Source organism: Pieris napi, chromosome 21 (assembly GCF_905475465.1).
Source record: "Pieris napi chromosome 21, ilPieNapi1.2, whole genome shotgun sequence".
Taxonomy (NCBI): Eukaryota; Metazoa; Arthropoda; class Insecta; order Lepidoptera; family Pieridae; genus Pieris; species Pieris napi.
Window position 1 is genome coordinate 1,438,272 of NC_062254.1, and position 17,548 is coordinate 1,455,819.

At 33.5% G+C, this 17,548-nt stretch overlaps 3 protein-coding genes across 3 annotated transcripts; 1 reads left to right on the forward strand and 2 right to left on the reverse strand.

Annotated features, from left to right (window-relative positions):
• Positions 1-10: 10 nt before the first annotated feature.
• Positions 11-2,368, forward strand: LOC125060308 (nucleoporin Nup35). Its single transcript, XM_047665159.1, has 4 exons — positions 11-286; positions 369-797; positions 1,209-1,386; positions 1,847-2,368. Exons 1-4 carry the CDS (start codon positions 133-135, stop codon positions 1,956-1,958), a joined length of 873 nt encoding a protein of 290 aa, XP_047521115.1. The 5' UTR covers positions 11-132; the 3' UTR covers positions 1,959-2,368.
• A 145-nt stretch (positions 2,369-2,513) lies between these two features.
• On the reverse strand, positions 2,514-4,189 carry LOC125060309 (glucose-induced degradation protein 8 homolog). Its single transcript, XM_047665160.1, has 5 exons — positions 4,076-4,189; positions 3,815-3,960; positions 3,520-3,716; positions 3,027-3,224; positions 2,514-2,788 (listed from the first exon to the last, which is right to left on the reverse strand). The coding sequence occupies exons 2-5, from the start codon at positions 3,945-3,947 to the stop codon at positions 2,612-2,614; spliced, it is 705 nt and encodes a 234-aa protein (XP_047521116.1). The 5' UTR covers positions 3,948-3,960; positions 4,076-4,189; the 3' UTR covers positions 2,514-2,611.
• Positions 4,190-5,479: 1,290 nt separating this feature from the next.
• Positions 5,480-11,286, reverse strand: LOC125060245 (akirin-like). The gene is made up of 5 exons (XM_047665040.1): positions 10,857-11,286; positions 9,366-9,556; positions 9,022-9,147; positions 8,401-8,485; positions 5,480-6,839 (listed from the first exon to the last, which is right to left on the reverse strand). Exons 1-5 carry the CDS (start codon positions 11,029-11,031, stop codon positions 6,829-6,831), a joined length of 588 nt encoding a protein of 195 aa, XP_047520996.1. The 5' UTR covers positions 11,032-11,286; the 3' UTR covers positions 5,480-6,828.
• Between the last annotated feature and the right edge of the window lie 6,262 nt (positions 11,287-17,548).

Consider the following 17,548-nt stretch of genomic DNA (forward strand, 5'->3'; position numbering starts at 1 on the left):
GTGGATTTATGCTTTAAATTAAATGTCAGAAGTCGATGCTTGAACTGCTAGAGTTGTCCGGTAAACGAGCGTAGAATTTAAAATTTCAAACAAGATAATTGTGGATTTTTATATAAACTTTTACTATTAGCTATGGAACCTATGGCTTTGGGTAGCCCCACACATTCTCCTTCAGGAAGTCCAAACGTGGGCTACTTGCCTCCTTTTTTGTTAGGTGAAATAAATCCCCCAACTACACCTCGAACGAACAGCTTATCACCAACAAAGGGAAGAAGTCTTGCTTTTGGTATGCTTTTCTTATTATCTATGTTCTAATTTCGTAATTGAAATGATTCTTAAATATTTAACTTGTTTTAACCATTTTTTAGGTTCACCAACAAGTCCATCTCAGACTTCCACGCCCGATCAAAAAGTTTATCGTCAGAGTATGTTAATGCACCAACAAGCAATATATAATCAACAACACGTATTTTCAAACATTCCATCCTCACCCAATGTTTCATTCTCTACCAAACCAAGTGGACCTCCTATTGAAGACCTATTTGATACTATAAAGTCTGAACCGTCAATCAATAAGTCACTTTTTCAAGATCACAGCTTTGTTGGTTATGGTAACAACAATTCATTTCTACAGAACTCAAATGTAAATAATGCTTCATTAAATAATCATTCTTTGACGTCACAATGGCAAGATGGATGTCAAGAAATAGATGAATATTGGATCACAGTGTTTGGTTTTCCTCCAAATGCTGCAAATACTGTACTAGCCAGATTTAGCAATTGTGGAGCTATTTTAGGTGAGTTATTAGGTTAGTAGGATTTTTAATGAATAACAATAAGTGATACCTGTATCTTATATGCCATAATAAACATATTTTATTGGTTTCATAGTGTTTTGGAAGGCCAAAATTATCTCCTTAGATTTTGTTTTTGTTCATTTATTATTTTTCTTTACAATGAAAATGGTGATTAGCCTTTAGTGTATGGCTCTCATCTGTAAGATTAAGCCATGCATTTCCTCATAAGTATCTTAATTTCAGCCAGAATTACTAATGTACTGGGCTTAAAATGCAGGACTTGTTTATTAAAGCTTGCTTAATCAGTATATTATTTTGTCTTTGCCCTACAATATATTATTTTAGATATGAAAGTAAGAAAATTGTAAGTACATACAAATGTGAAATTAATACATTATGATACCTTAACAGATAAGCAATACCCAACTCAGGGCAACTGGGCGCACATCAGGTATGCTACTAGAGCAGAGAAAGAGAGATCACTAGCTTTAAATGGGAGACAAATATTACCTGGTATCATGGTGGGAGTTGTTGAATGTAAAGATCCACCGAGGATAAGTGCTCCAAGCCCTGGTGCATTCCCAGAAAGGTACTTAGAGGAAATTTCTATTTTTTTATAGACTACATAAATTAATGTTCATTTAGCAGTGTTGCAACTCTCATCCCTGAGGTCATTAGTTTGAACCCTGGCTATGCACTAATGGACTCAACATTCTATGTGTGCATTACATAACACATGCTCATACAGTGAAGCAAACCAGCAAGCCTTACCCTCAAAAAGTAAAGAAGTACAGGCTTAGAAGGCTCCTCACCTATTAAGAATCTTTTTTATCACGAAACACAGCAACATGAGGCCATAAATAAATTCATACTTAATAAATAGTCTATTAAAGAATATGTACTGCAACTCAAAGTATGCTAAAAGGTCAGAGACTAAAGTGCACTTAAAATATTCCTTAAAATATAATCTCTTTAATAATCCAGGGGTTCGGATCTTAGAAGATGTCAGGTTTTTGAATTGTAACTAAATGTAAATGCAATTGTTACAGACAATCAACTCAAGCAAGATCTCTCTGTCCTACTCCAATGTCACAAGCCCCAGTGCCACAAAGGTCAAGTGGACTGATATCCAAAGCATTGGACTATGTTCTCAGTTGGTGACATATAATCAAAATGGAAGTCTTTACTATACATTAACCAGTCTTAAAAAAACAACCCTGAACAGAAAAAAAGTTAGGTTGTAAGTAGCTTTTTAGGTTTATTCAAGAATATGGGAATTTCAAATAAATTTAAATATTTTCATTTCAATTAAAAAGTATTTATTATTGACAATATGAATTAGTTGCTAATAACCAAATTTTGTGATATCTTTCATTTTGGGTTGTCATAATTTTGGATTAAAGTCATTTGACTGGCTTTCATGATAAAAGTCTTTATACTTTAGGGACAGGAACCCTACTGATACAAGAAAACAAATAGTTAGTTACAAAATTCAATTTAATATGGAACAACTTAAATCCTACTTCATGAAAATCAGACATAAATTAGTTAAACCTAGAAAATTTAAATTTTTAAACTTTAAATAACGATTTTTTATTGTATTAGACTACCATGTTACATTCTATTATGACAAACTCTTAACAAGATGTATTAATATTTTATTTTATTTAACCATGCAAATTAAAATAAACATATTTGAAATAAAGAAAACTAAAATAAATATCTAAATTTTTATTTACCTTAAATAAACATTCATACAAAAACATAACACTGATTACATCCACATACATATTATGATGATCCTTATTATTATTTCATTTAGGTTGTTCAATAGTAGCATTAGCGAGGTCTGTCATTTTTGGATATTTAACATTGTGCTTGTCCAGTTCACTTTGAGACCAAAGAATCATTCTTAAAAGACTGCATAATTTTGGATTTGTGTATTCTTGGTTTTCCATTTTCAGAATTGCTGCATTTAATTCACTGGCAATCTGAAAACATACACATTTAATTATACAAATTAAATATATTTCAAATTTGTCATCATGTGTGTAGTGAGTTGTCATAATTACGTAAATTGTTATTATGTTTCTATATTTTTCTTTGATATCACACCGAGGGTAACAAATATACTTTGAATAAATGAATAAGTGTGTCATTCTATCTGTGTCTGTCATTATATAGTTACAGAATACCTGGATAAGTGAGAATTAAAACATATAATCATACTTTTTGGCTGTGAGATGGTAGCAGTAAGTCGGCAAAGGGAGAAGCATGAGGGTCAGGGAATGCTAATAAAGCTAGTGACCGCTCAAGTTCAGTCAGAGCATTACGGTCATTTGCCCCAGCCTCAGCTAATGTTGCACTAGCAAATGCTAAAGCTTCTTCTGCTCGACCTGCCCGAATCAGTTCCAGAAGCTGCAGTTGCTGTAAAAATTAAATCACAAGTTGATAACCTTGTATACAAAATAAATGGAAGATAGTGAAGTTAATTATTAAAAATATTATTATTTTTAAGTCAACAGAGCATGTATAAAAATAGGTATATACTTAATTACAAAACTATCAAATTGTTCAGGATAATTATCAAGGTACATTTTATGTAAGTTATTCTCAGTATATGGTATAATAAAAAATAGGATTTTGACAAAATAACACCTTAGTGAAACTTAGTGTTTTAGTGCATTTTATATTCTCATACAATTTTAATTTTTTATTGTACCTGTAAGTGGAAATATAGATAGCGGTCATTGTCTAGCAGCTCTGGGTGTAAAGCATTAACCAAAGCAATGGCTTCTGATATACGACCTCCTTGAACTGCCTCTCTAATCATTATCCTCTCATCTAATGAGCTACATAGGGCAGGCTCTTGCAGACCTGCTTCTTGTTGAAACTTCAAAGCAGCTTCTTTAAACCCCTCTTAACAAAGAAAAAATATGCACATTAATATTATGCATTCATGTAAAGTAGTTCAACAATAAGCCAAGGTTAAAGGTTTCTCTTAACAAAATTCTCACCTGTGACCAAATAATTCATTATCAACATATTCATATCTGTCCTCGATATTTGCAAATCGTCTGATTTTGTGCGATCATAGTATTTGCGTTCGGATTTGTCGTTTCCATTGGTGGTTGTAGTATCAAAACTCATCGTTCAATAAAAGCTATCAAAATTATAAAACAAAATCAATGGTAATAAAAACGTCGAAAGCTTAATAATCTAAAAACGATTTATCAACGAAAGGACTATCTTCAATCTCTAATTTTTGTTTTGTATACCTTTTCAGTTTTCACAAATCACAATACACTGTATTCACACAATGACATTCAAAGACTATAATAATTAATATTATGAGTGATGTCACAACTCACAGTAGTGTTGCACACTCTCGGTTATGAATGCTCTAAAGAAACGAATAGGCACTAATCTGTGACCGTTTTCCTTTACTTGTACCTTTACTTTACTACACAGTAAAGTCAAATGAATTTGTAAATAATTTTCGGCATTAGATAACTAAAAAAATCATAGGCAGTCGATAAATAAGCGAATTAATATAATTATTATTTTAAATTGCTTTATTGTTTAAAAAATATAACAATTCGAAATTTTCACGTTGAAATTAGAGAGCTTAAATTTTAATATTTTTTTCCCGTATTTAGATTCCTCCTAGAATTTCCAAAATTGTACGAATGAAAAAAACATATAACTACCTATCTGGTATATTTTGCCAGGTGAGAATTCATACAGGTATAAAATATTTTTCAAATCCTATATTTGAAGTCTCCCATATACAGCTTGCGCTCCAGGGTCGAAGAGTCCCGTCTATCGAGCTACTACTCCTCTTCCACGTAGGAAGAGTCGTATTACTTTCTAACGGCTAATGCATATTTGTTCGTCTTCATCATAACTATTAACCTCTAATCTACACTCCACATCGTACCTCGAAGACGAAGGGCAACAACATCAAAATAATCCGTCTAAAACATATCGGCCGCCATAGATAGGAGACAAATAAATAATGCATCCTGTCCTAATCTTCAGACCTATAGCGTGACCGTTCCACATTCTCGTGATCGAAGAACCATTTGTATCAGGCCAATACTCGTGAAAGGATTTTCCGTCATAATTGGTGGTAGCTGAGGAAAGCCAGTCGGCGTGATAGGTATAGAGCCTTCAAGCATCGAGAGGCGACGAGAGCAAATGTCATCTCGGACATATACACACATTCCGGCCCGTGGTACAAAATTGTGTTACAATTTATAACCAGTATAGTAAGGGAAAAAGATGTCTTTCGGAATAAATATCTTGGTCTCAGTAAGGAATAGGAAGACCGGCTTGCCGAATGACGCCGGCCCCGAAGTCGATAAGATTGAGTTACTCATGTCGGTGGCAACTTTATTTGTGTTCATTGTGTCGTGCATCGCGCATTGGATGAGGGAAGGAAATCGCAAGTCTCTAACTCTCTATTTTCGATGTGTTTATTCAGACACGAAATACAACATACAAAAACTGTATATCCTAAATTTAAGATGGAATATCTTAAGCAATTAAAAAATCACTTATTTTTCTACTACCTAAGATTTAAACTAAATTAACTTTAACCCAAACACATAAAATTAATTTTTTTTGTCTTGTTAGATACACAAATATTATAAGGAGTGGTTATGATAAATAAAAAACAATTTATTGGTGTTTAGCTAGTTTATTTTCTTCAGTTCTTAAACGCCAATAATCTACTAGTAATGAGCGGATAATACAATTTAAAAAAGACCTATCCTAATTTTTATTGAACATGCTTGGTAACAAATTAAATCCTTTTCGTATTCAATGAATTGTTACTAACTAAACAATAATGTAGAAAAGAAGCCCAATAACGTAGTGCGTTTCATCTTCACATATTACATTATCGAGAATAACTTATATAAATAAAGCTAAGTCAAATAATCTAAAGCCTTCGTTAAGGAGGTGAACCAAACTTCATAGATCTTCAGAAATCCCAATGCGCCGGCGACGGACCATCCGACGCATTTGTCGTTCACGAAAAAAAAATTAATTTAAGAACTATAACTATATTTCGACGTAATGGCGATACTTCTGGTGTTTCAAACAGAATTGACTAATCACAAATCGAGTCGGGGCTGAATTAAGTCGGATCAACAGCAGAACTATCGCCAGACTATAATTAACAAAAATGATGGCTAACAATGAAGGGAGAAGGGTTCGAGGCACTCTGTGTGAATTTTGTGTACTAAGGCTATCGGCAAACAAATGTCTACCACTGTTTTAAACAATCCAAATTATCGCTCGTCAGTCTATGAACACAATTACGCAGCAAATCTTACCTAAAGCATTATAAGCTAATTTATGTATGTGGCATGAAGTTAGCTACAGAACTCGGCTGCTGAGGACTAATCCGATTTAGACAGCTTTAACAGAAAATTTAAATTTGGAATAAAGTTAGTATGGTGTTTGTTACCATTTTTATATCGTCACTGTAGAATGATAACCGCATCAAAAAACCGTTATTTTTATTCTTAGACTCTTGTTAACTGGTACATTCTTAGGACTTATTTATGTTAATTAATAAATAAGTCCTTTTTACCATCCAAAACTATAGACAAAAACACAATAATATTTTAATGAACATTTGACGAAATGAAACATTTTTTCGTCTCCTGTAATGTTTGGTTTTCGGGACAAACGAGGTTATCATCCTCCAGCGACGATGAAATCACGTCGTTGCCATGGCAACAAATATGAACATCAAAATTTAATATATTTCCATCAGGACACTTGAAAATCATGTTCAAAGTTAACAATGTCTTAGTAATTAAGAGATGTTTTTGAATAAATCATGACAATGTTTCTAAAGGAAATGAAGATAATACTGTGGACATGGCGAGTTAAAGGCAGGCGAGTTCCGCTAGCAATCACAAGTCTTAAACGGCTATCGTTATGATAACCCATAATATTCACATATACCAAAATATGTTTGTCTTGATATAACTGCAGCCCTCAATGGCTCGTGTTATTAGGACAGATCTGAAACAAAAATACATTATGTATATACAGTGGACTCTTTAAAACTCGAATGTCAAGGGAAATGCAAAAAATTCGAGTTCTCGACTTAACAAGAACTTCGAGATACATATGAGAGATAACGAGATTTCAACACTTAAACTGTTTAAATCTCGACTTACAGAGGCACGCTTTCTAAGTGTATTTTTCGATTTGTAGAGTCGAATTGGAATAACAATTCAAGTTAAGTATTGTGGTATATATTTATAATATACTAGCTGGCCTGGCGAACATCGTACCGCCTAACAGTCGATTCTTTATTTTTTTTAAATACTTATTATACTATTCGGGACATCGGTCTAGCTAGTAAGATAAAAAAAAGAAAGTTGATAATACAACAAAAACATTATGTCAAGAAATAAAAAATTACCTTCCCGGAACCCCTCCACTAACACTTGAACTTTATGATATGGTATTAAAGTTCAAATTGCCTTTAAATATTATTACGAATATTTTGTATGGGAATATAGAAAAGTGTTGTTTTTAGACTTTTTCACTCAATTTTTTTAATTTTTCTCTCCGTAAGAACCATCCTCGTACTTCAAGGAATATTATAAAAAAAGAATCAGACAAATCGGTCAAGCCGTTTTCATGTTATGTCGTGACAACGGAAAACGGGTTTCATTTTTATAAATAAAGATTACAAAAGCTTTTATCTTTTAATCTTAGCTTTTTGATTTAAACTATTTGCATATTTTTATAAACAATGTTTATCGTACACAAGTATTGGTTAATTGAAAATACCAGTCCCATGACTCCAATTAAATTACAATTATTTCATAAAAAATTAACAATTAAACTGACTTCAAATAGATGTTAATTTTATTGATTAGATACCTGTATTATATCCACAAACTACTGAACCAATTTTGATAATCTGGATAGGACTTTAGTTTCTAGTAGCACACATTGCTTAGACTGTCACAAAGCTGCATATCTCAGCTTAAAACATGAGGCTGCTTAGAAATCTTAGTAAGCAGCAAAGGGTTCTCGGTGATAAAAACTGGTTTTACAATTTTATTTTATTTATATGGATATGATGAATGTTATTATTTATTGACTTCCTTTTTATTTGTAATATCTGTACTTTATCCTATTAATACTATAAACGCGAAAGTTTGTAAGAATGGATGGATGTTTGTTACTATTTCATGTAAAAACTTCTGAATGGATTAATGAAACTTTACAATAATATAGCTTATACATCATAATAACACATAGGCTACAATTTATAAAGTTATTGCGTGAATTGTCCAAAATATCAAGTGGGATAATATCTACCACCTGCAAGCTATTCTGGCGTGCGTTACCAAAACCGCCAGAGTCACATGTACGTAATGTATGATGGAAATGTTTATCTTAAATAGTCAAAGCTTTTTTCTACGACACGAAATATTAATCATAGGCAGACGAAGTCGCGGGCACCATTACTAGTGTGTATAATGGTATTATGATATTTTCAGTATTTGTGTATTGTGAACCGACTGTTTGTGCATAGATAAAAAGAATAATAGTAATAACTCACAGCTGGGCACAAGATCTTGATGCATGTGATGTTCGGCGTCCATCCCGAGCGGCATGCACGTGGCAGGCGGCGGTCGGCTCTGCACCTGTTACGACATATTCAATTTAACTCTACTCCACAGTGCTATGGAGATCCTTTAGTATCCTTTAAAAATTTCTTGAAGCGTTATGCTCGCTATGCGCATTGTGTGTCCTTGATCAGTTTCATTAAACGCCAGTGGAAAGATTTCTTTGAACATACAACATAATAAACTTTGAAGACCTTTTTGGTCTGACAAGATAGTACTGCTTTGGATTTGCTGCAAATTACAAGATAAGTTGCAGTCAAACACAATGATTGCAAGGTTGTGGGGCTTCATACTCTTTAAAAGCTTGCTCGATTCAATTAAATGTAACAGTTCAAATCTTTATTGTTCTATAAAACATAAATTTAATTGTGCAGAATCTTGGTTTAGTTTTAGTACCTTGATGCATATTTCTTAAAAGATGTTAGATTTTTGGTTTATTCAATCCCTACTTCTTTAATAGTATTATAGTTCACATCTTGTCACATAAAAGCAGTCGAAACTCGTAGGTCTCTGTTACGTTTAATATATTTGTTATTTTTACTTAAAGTACTCACCTGATCCAGGTTAAAGCACACAAAGGCCTGGTACTGCTCGTGAAGCTTAGTACTCAGAGCAGACTCGTACTCGGCGCGGAGAGCCGCCTCCTGCTCGCGGAGCATGCGCTCGCAAATCATACGCACCTGTGGGTTATCAAGAAAATAAAAGTTAAATTTTCATATCTCACAATATTAAGATATTGCTTGAGTACTGAGAATATATTAGATACCATAATCACTATAGCTGCACAAGAAGCAATGATGTGAGTTAGTAAACTTAAAATACTACAGGGAACAATATAAAACATTGGTCACGCTAAAAAATATTTTGAATATTGAGTACAGCACAGCTATAAACTTACTTGTTTGAATGTGAATAGTGCTCTGTGTTTAATGGTGCGTCCCTTCTCGGAATGAGCAGATCCATGTGGTGGAGAAGCATCTCCCTCGCTGCCACTGGAGCTTGAGCAGGCAGCAGCGCCAGATACCATACGCAGTTGGCGACGACGATGTAAGCGAATAATCTCATCGTAAATCTCCTGCGCCATACGCTCTGAAATAACAGTTGTTACCACAAATTTTACATAAAACCACCCCACACAAAAATATGAAAACATGGTAAATTCAAGAGTTAATTCAGATGAGTTTTAATCTTGTATAATACAAAAACTTCTCAATTGTGTAAGCAAAGTATGGTTTGAAATGTTAATGCTAAGACATTTAGGTGAAACTGTAACTAATAAAGTAAAACCCTAAAAGTTTGTAAAATCAATATTCTACATCATATTTAGCACAACTGAGACAATTTCAACCATGAAAATGAGTTATTGATTTCTTCTTTTCTGTTTTGGGTAAAAAAATATGACACTTTATTAAATACACACAAACATTATACTTGGAAGTATTATAGGTAGATAACCATGAAATTTTTTTAGACTAATGATAATAGTTATGTATTAATGATAGTAGAAAATGAAATATATTCTAGCAAACTTTCATTATAAAGGTTTTATTAAGAATTCATTCCATAAAATGATTGCAACAGTACAGAGAAATTTTACAAGGTCCCATTAAAAAGTATAAATTAGTAATGTTTAACCTTACTATTTTCCTTTGCTTTTAAATTAACCATTCTCTACAGTATTTAGTAGTAGTAAATCACTAAGTGTATAAGACACTAAAAAATACCACAAAACTGACAGTCACACAATGCTGAGGGGCAGACATTTTGTGCATCTTTTGCAAAAAGAAATTATCTTATATTGTTACTTTAAAACCTTAATATGTTCAATATGACAAAATATTTATATACTAAGGCAATTTTAAATGATTTATACACTAGTACTAAGAAATTACTAGCCTCTTAAAATTTCTCAACAAAGAACAACTACAAATTCTTTCAGCTGGTTTGCTGAACAAGTATGCCAAATAGCTATTGCTGTTACTAGTCCATTCAGTAAATCTAAACAACAAATCACCCAGAGAAATTAAGATGGTCAAGGCTTAACTACAGAATTGATAATTAAAATGCACAATAAAGGTTGAAAGCGATTAGGTGTCAATACTAAAAGCAATAATTGAGAAAACCAGTTTAATATTAAGCATTGCAAGATTTTTTCAAACATTCTTTGTTAGATCAAACTTTTCACTTAATAAAAAAACAATACGGGCAAAACGCCCAACGGTCATTGCTACCTGTCTCACTCTTTCACGATAAAAAAAACATGAATAATAACATCGATAATATTACAGCTGATTCCTTAGATATAATTTTAAGCTAACACTCAAACTTACGCATTCATGGAAAGAAATAAGTCGTTGAGTTCCAAAAACGTTAACAAAAATAAACAAACCTGGAGTCATTTTCACAGATGCACTAAGTGTTTCTCCAAATACTCCGGTTTTAGACTCAACTCGTACACTTGTACTAGGACTTGTACTTGAGCTTGCAGCCAAAGGGGAACATCTACGCCTTTTAGCAGGCTGAGCTTCCCACTCCAAGTTCCTTTTAAGAGTTGCACACGCCATTTTCTTTTTACGCCCAACGTACTTTGACTAATGACTATACGGTTTAATTTATATTTATCACAATAAGAGATTTCTACAAAAATATAGTAATATCCTAACAAAAAACTTTAACAAAATTTGAAAATAACTAAGATTAAAACAATATTATAAAGGATTCGAATTGATATTTCGGATTTTTGAACAAAATTTAACACAGCTCCCTTCTTGTATTCTCGAGATCCAAAAATCCAAAACAATCTTCACAGCTTACGTCAACGTCATAATTTACAGCGACGGGGACCATAGACATCAGTTGAGAATTGAGATAAGCATACCTACATAAAAGACAGATAATAACCATAGACGTTGTACAAGTATAATAGAGTCTGGCTAATGAAAGAAAATAACGAAAAAGTGCGGCAAAATCTAAAAAAAAATTAATATGGTATCCCTAAAAGTTTGATATATTTTGTGGATTAAACTTACTTGATACTGATTTTATTTTATTATTTTTACATTTATAGTAACTGTATTTCTATGAAATTAAATACTACATGTATTTAGTCTTTTACTATTGATACTTAAAATGACTAGCAATGCATGGATAACTAAAACTATATTTATTATAAAACACAACTTTATTCGTAATAATAAAAATCAGATTCCAAAAAAATTGCGATTGATTCTGGGATTTTATTCTATCTTTCTGCTCTAAATCAGTGAGCTTACCAATAGTTCTCACTATTGCATCGACTCTTTCTACATCCTCCAGATTTTCTGCGAAAGCAACGAAATATTCTATCAAATAAAACAATGCTTAGGCTGATAATATTCGGAAAAAATATATAATAGAAAAAAAAAGAAGCATATTCTAAACTAAGAAATTCATTTTTTTTTAAATTTATTTATAAGCCAAAATACAAAGTCCTTTGGCACAAATATAGAATTAAAAGTCTAAGAAATTCAATGACATTCTGTGTTGCCATCCGTAAGTTTTCAAATAATAGAGGAGAAAACTGTCAAATTTTGCCACTAGGAGCGCTGGTATCGCTTGACTCATAACAAATGCAAACAAACGTCAGAAAAAAGCGCGGGAAACTTCGTTCATGGTAGACGTATTTTTCACGGTGTTGAATATTTAATTTAATTTTACTAGTTAAAACGCAGAGGATAAGCTGGTAGTTTTAATTTTTGTATTATATGTAATCTTTATATCATATTTGTGTATAGTGTCATCGTGTAGTCGGTAAGTTTTTGTAATTTCTGTAAATATTGTATGAACAAGCCCCCCGATCTAGGTCGGGGGGATGATGGCCTTGTTGGCTTGAATCTCCCTGTGGGATCAAATGTATCTGTTGGTTCACAAGATGAATTTGACAAAATGGATACCGATTGTTCGGTATCATCTCAAACAGGTGAAGGAAGTCGTAAACGAACACGTTATTTGCGCCTTTGTCGGCAATGTACGAAAATTAAGAAAAAGAAAGGTAGTGGTTCTAGCGGTGATTACTGTCAGTGCGAAAGCTTATGCAATGTAGAAGATGAGTCAATGTTAATTAAAAAGGTTACTTCAAAACCTATATCTCAATCCACGTCATCTCCACACTTGCAAAATAATAATAATTCACATAGCACATCCTCTCGACCATCAACATCTTACACGGAAAATTCAAATATCTCTCAAGACTCTAACGCGGGAAATTTAAACAACACCACAACTTCAGTAACCAATACGGACCCCCGTTCGATTGGCCGTACTGAATATGTTTCTACCGATGTTTCCCCTTATTTTATACATGTTCAACGTATTCAAAGTTCACCTGACGACGGGACCATTCTCCATCCAATAACATTTGGCAATTTTTTAAAGCAGAACAAATTTAATAATATTATTCCCGGAAGTGTAAAGCGTATAGGAAGAAACAGGTGCGTAGTTGGCTTTTCCGATTATAAAGACGCCAATAATTTTCTTAACTGCAATCTTTTGGAAACGAAAAAGTTAAAAGCCTTCATTCCCACTTTCAGCGTAACAAGAATGGGTCTAGTTCGCGGGGTCCCTGTAGATTGGAGTGTAGAGGAAGTTCAACAAAATGTATCCGTACCTATAGGCTGCGGCAAAATACTTAAAATAAGACGTTTGAATCGCAAGGTAAAAATTAATGACTCGGTTTCTTGGAAACCCTCTGAATCAGTTGTAATAACATTTGATGGGCAAGTTTTACCAAAAAGGATTTTCATGTGCTATAATGCTCTTCCAGTAGAAATATATATTTATCCTACCATACAATGCTATAAATGCTGCCGTTATGGTCATACCAAAGTTCAATGTCGTTCTAAGACTCCAATATGTTATAACTGTGGAGGTCAACATGCAGGTGTATCATGTGACAGGTCAGATAAAGATCCTCTGTACTGTGTAATGTGTGAAGTCGAAGGGTCCCATTCAGCGATAGATAAGTCATGTCCAGAATTTGTGAGACAGACAGAAATCAAAGTTAAAATGGCTCAGAGCTGCATGTCTTATGCCGAAGCCAGTAAATATTTTTCTTCTATTAAGCCTTCATACGCAGATGCATTAAGTTCAACAATTCCGGAAGTACCAAAACCCGTATATTCTTCCGCAGCGAAGTCTGTATCTCGTAATAATTCTACTAATGCCTCAAATAAAAAGACAATATTCTTAAAACCTCGCTCTCCTCGTAAACCACAACATGGTTATGATCGTGTTGCTCATTATAATGTTTTAAAAGATTTCCAAGTTCCAGAGCCTAAAAATGGCAGTGCTCTGGTTGGACACAAAAATAAAGAAGAAGAAAAATCTGATGTATTAGAAATGATACTAGCATTATTAACTAGTTTAATAAACTCAAACTTATTGAAACCGTCCCACGTTGCCTCTATTAATGAAAAAATTAAATCAGTTAATGTTATTAAAAATAATGGATTCCAAGATAATTCAATGGAATTGCAGGAGTGTTGTTCCAAAGAAACATGATTTGATATATTTGATAAATAAACATTCTCCCGTTGTTGTCGCGTTATCTGAAACGTGGTTGAAGCCAGGGTACCTATTAAGGATCCCAGGATATACCTGCTTGCGTGATGATAGATTTGATGGCCATGGTGGCGTAGCGTTACTTGTCAGGAACTCAATTAATTTTTCTGAAATAGCGTTTTCTTCATTAATCTCTAATGATGCCATTAATATTGTCGGCATAAAAATTGATAATATTTCTATAGTTTCCATTTACCTAGCTCGTTCCTCTTTTGTTATTCTCAATAGCGTTAATAATTTACTTTCTTCACTTAGTCGTCCATTCCTTCTATTGGGTGACTTTAACTCTCATCACCAAATGTTTGGTTGTGGCACTACTGACTCCAATGGTGTACGTTTAGTTGAAATATTAGATTTACATAATTTGTGTTTACTTAATACTGGCTCACCAACCAGACGTACAAAGCCTAATGAAAAGCTTAGCGCGGTTGACTTATCAATTTGTACTCCAGATCTTGCTTCTTCTCGTTCTTGGTACACTTCATCATCTACTTTTGGCAGTGATCATTTCCCGATTATCATATCCTCACCTATTAGACGCTCTCCTTATCAAAAACGACAACCTCGTGTGAAATATAAATTAAATAATGCTGATTGGCTTGCATTTAAAATCCTTGTCGAATCTAAAATAAATGATTTGCCTGAATTAGTTAGCGGTGGTGAGACCAATTCCTCTAAAGCTTTGGCTACATGTTTAATAGAATCTGCCGATCAGATTTTTTCTGTCAAACGAAATCCGTCTAATAAGATTCCTTTTCCTCCATGGTGGGATAGAGAATGTATGGTTGCTGTAAGCAGAAGAAAGGAAGCTGAGAGAGTCTATGCTGAGGACATGTCCAATGAAAATTTAGATATTCTCAATGAAGTTATTAGTACCACACGTAAATTCCTCAGAGATAAAAAGCAGGCAGGCTGGAAAAAATTTTGTACTTCTTTATCTCCTTCTACGTGCCCTTCAGAAGTTTGGACAAGTATTAAACGTTTTCGATCTGCTTTCAAAGAATCTTTATCATCGTCTTCACTTCCCCCTTTTTTAACAAATGCCTTTTTAGACAGATTAGCTCCTCCATCAGCTGCTGAATCGATCTACTTTCCTTTGGAATCGTCTTTGATAGATGACACTTCCTCTTTAAACTCTCCTTTTTCATTACATGAATTGAAAGGTGTGCTTTCACATGTTAAAGATTCATCTCCTGGTCAGGATGGTATTATGTACTCATTTTTATCTCATCTTGGTGATACTGCCTTAATGTATTTTTTAAATTTAATAAACTCCGTCATGGTCACAGGTAATATTCCTGAAACATGGAAGTCTCAAGAAGTTATAGCGATTAAAAAACCTAACAAACCTACCAATGATGTTGCCTCATATAGGCCTATTGCGTTGTCCTCCGTTTTAACTAAAATTGCTGAACACCTTGTGAAGAATCGTTTGGAATGGTTTATAGAAAACAATAATTTAATAGCCAATAGTCAATACGGTTTTCGGAAGTCAAAATCTACAATAGACAATTTAGCTATATTGACCACAGATATTCGCATAGCTTTTTCGCGTGATGAAGATATTGTTGCTGCCTTTTTGGACATCTCTGCCGCCTATGATAATGTGAACATTTCTATTCTACAACGCAAATTATTAGAGCTACAGGTTCCTACGTTATTAATACGTTTTATCATCAATTTACTATCATGCAGATACATATCATTAATCGTTCAGAAAGATGGTAATATTACCGAGTTAAAGCGTACAGTTTTTAAAGGCCTTCCCCAAGGTTCGGTACTAAGCCCACTTTTATATAATATTTACACGTATGATTTAGAACTATCTATAAATTCCCATATAAATGTGCTACAATATGCAGATGATCTTCTTTTTTATTCCGTTGATAAATCTGTGGTTAAGGCTTGCAATTCCATGTCTAGTTCACTTAATTGTCTTAATATCTGGTTAGTTAAAAATGACCTAGATCTATCAGTTTCCAAAAGTTCTATAGTCGTATTTTCCAAAAAACGCACAACTCCTATAATAAATGTGACCTTCAATGGTCAATCTTTGCCACTCCAAACGAAAATTAAATTTTTAGGAGTTATATTGGATTCAAAATTGTCTGGACTTGCCCATTATGAACATGTTGTTATGAAATGTGCACAGCTGCTTAACATCATGAAATGCCTTTCAGGTGTATGGTGGGGTGCTCATCCGTTTTCTATGAAACTTGTGTATAACGCTCTTATAAGATCTGTTTTAGATTATGGCACATTTCTCTTAGATGGAGGAAGTGTCTTGGGAAGTCAAAAACTTGATGTCATTCAGTCAAAAGCTTTGAGAATTGTGACAGGAGTAATGAAATCAAGCCCATCCAATGCTTTACAAGTAGAATGCTGCGATCCTCCTTTAAAATTAAGAAGGCAATTTTTAAGTGATCGATTCTTGTTCAAATCTATGCAGTTTTCTAACCACCCTCTACATGGAAGGCTGCATGAATTGAACAATATTATTTATACATCCCGTTACTGGCGTCACAAATCATTACCATGTCTAATAATAAGTTTTCGTAAATTTTTAACATTACACAGCCGCATTCATCGATCTCCATCATTACCCATATTTATGACACAATTCAATTCTTTAATTCTTGATCCGGATATAAGATATAATATAGGCGTCCGTAAGCAAGATATTCTGGAAACAAATATTCGTTTCATGAGTAGCGTTGAGGAACAAAATTGGGAAGGTTGGGATTATATTTTTACAGATGCCTCTAAAATCTCTGTTGATGATTGTGTTGGAGTTGGTCTAATTCATTGGCAACATAAAATAATTCAAAAGATTAAACTTCCTCCTGAATCCTCGGTTTTTACTGGAGAGTGTTTTGCTCTTTTAAAAGCTTTAGAACTAGTTATTTTATTAAAATCTAAAAGTACAATCATATTTTCAGACTCAAAAAGTGCACTACAATCTCTTGAAAAATTTCCTTTCCAAATGAAACTTTGTTATCCTATTATTTGCGAAATACGTGATAAGCTTTTAATATGTTCTCAAAGAAATTACACCGTTATCTTTGCATGGATTCCAAGTCACAGTGGAATTAAAGGAAACGAGAAAGCCGATGAGCTTGCTAAAGAAGCTATAAAGGATGGAGACATAGTCCCATACATTAATTATTGTCATGATTTAGCTGCTCTTCCGAAAACCCATCTTTGGGAGTCATGGAATGATGTTTGGTTGAGAAGCAGCAAGTTCAAAGGCAAACATTATGCTGAAATTCAACCCAGGATCCCCAGTAGACCATGGTTCTTTGAGGTTAAAAGTTCTAAAACTGTCACTTCTATCATTTCCAGAATGCGTTTAGGACATGTTTGTACACCTCATCATTTAGCAAGGCTTCGTATTATTGATAGTAATATTTGTGAGTGTGGAGAAGATATTGGTGACCTTGACCATATTTTCTTTTCTTGTTCCCAATATGACCGTACCTCCTT

What these genes read in the sequence shown, in the direction of transcription:
- LOC125060308 (XM_047665159.1), top strand. Translation starts at nt 133, where the DNA reads ATGGAACCTATGGCTTTGGGTAGCCCCACACATTCTCCTTCAGGAAGT. An exon ending in CAATTGTGGAGCTATTTTAG is followed by an intron (nt 798 to 1,208) that starts GTGAGTTATTAG and finishes ATACCTTAACAG; the next exon opens with ATAAGCAATACCCAACTCAG. An exon ending in CCTGGTGCATTCCCAGAAAG is followed by an intron (nt 1,387 to 1,846) that starts GTACTTAGAGGA and finishes CAATTGTTACAG; the next exon opens with ACAATCAACTCAAGCAAGAT.
- LOC125060309 (XM_047665160.1), bottom strand. Translation starts at nt 3,947, where the DNA reads ATGAGTTTTGATACTACAACCACCAATGGAAACGACAAATCCGAACGC. An exon ending in ATCTATATTTCCACTTACAG is followed by an intron (nt 3,225 to 3,519) that starts GTACAATAAAAA and finishes TAATTTTTACAG; the next exon opens with CAACTGCAGCTTCTGGAACT. An exon ending in TACCATCTCACAGCCAAAAA is followed by an intron (nt 2,789 to 3,026) that starts GTATGATTATAT and finishes GTATGTTTTCAG; the next exon opens with ATTGCCAGTGAATTAAATGC.
- LOC125060245 (XM_047665040.1), bottom strand. Translation starts at nt 11,031, where the DNA reads ATGGCGTGTGCAACTCTTAAAAGGAACTTGGAGTGGGAAGCTCAGCCT. An exon ending in CACTATTCACATTCAAACAA is followed by an intron (nt 9,148 to 9,365) that starts GTAAGTTTATAG and finishes GATAACCCACAG; the next exon opens with GTGCGTATGATTTGCGAGCG. An exon ending in TGTGCTTTAACCTGGATCAG is followed by an intron (nt 8,486 to 9,021) that starts GTGAGTACTTTA and finishes ATGTCGTAACAG; the next exon opens with GTGCAGAGCCGACCGCCGCC.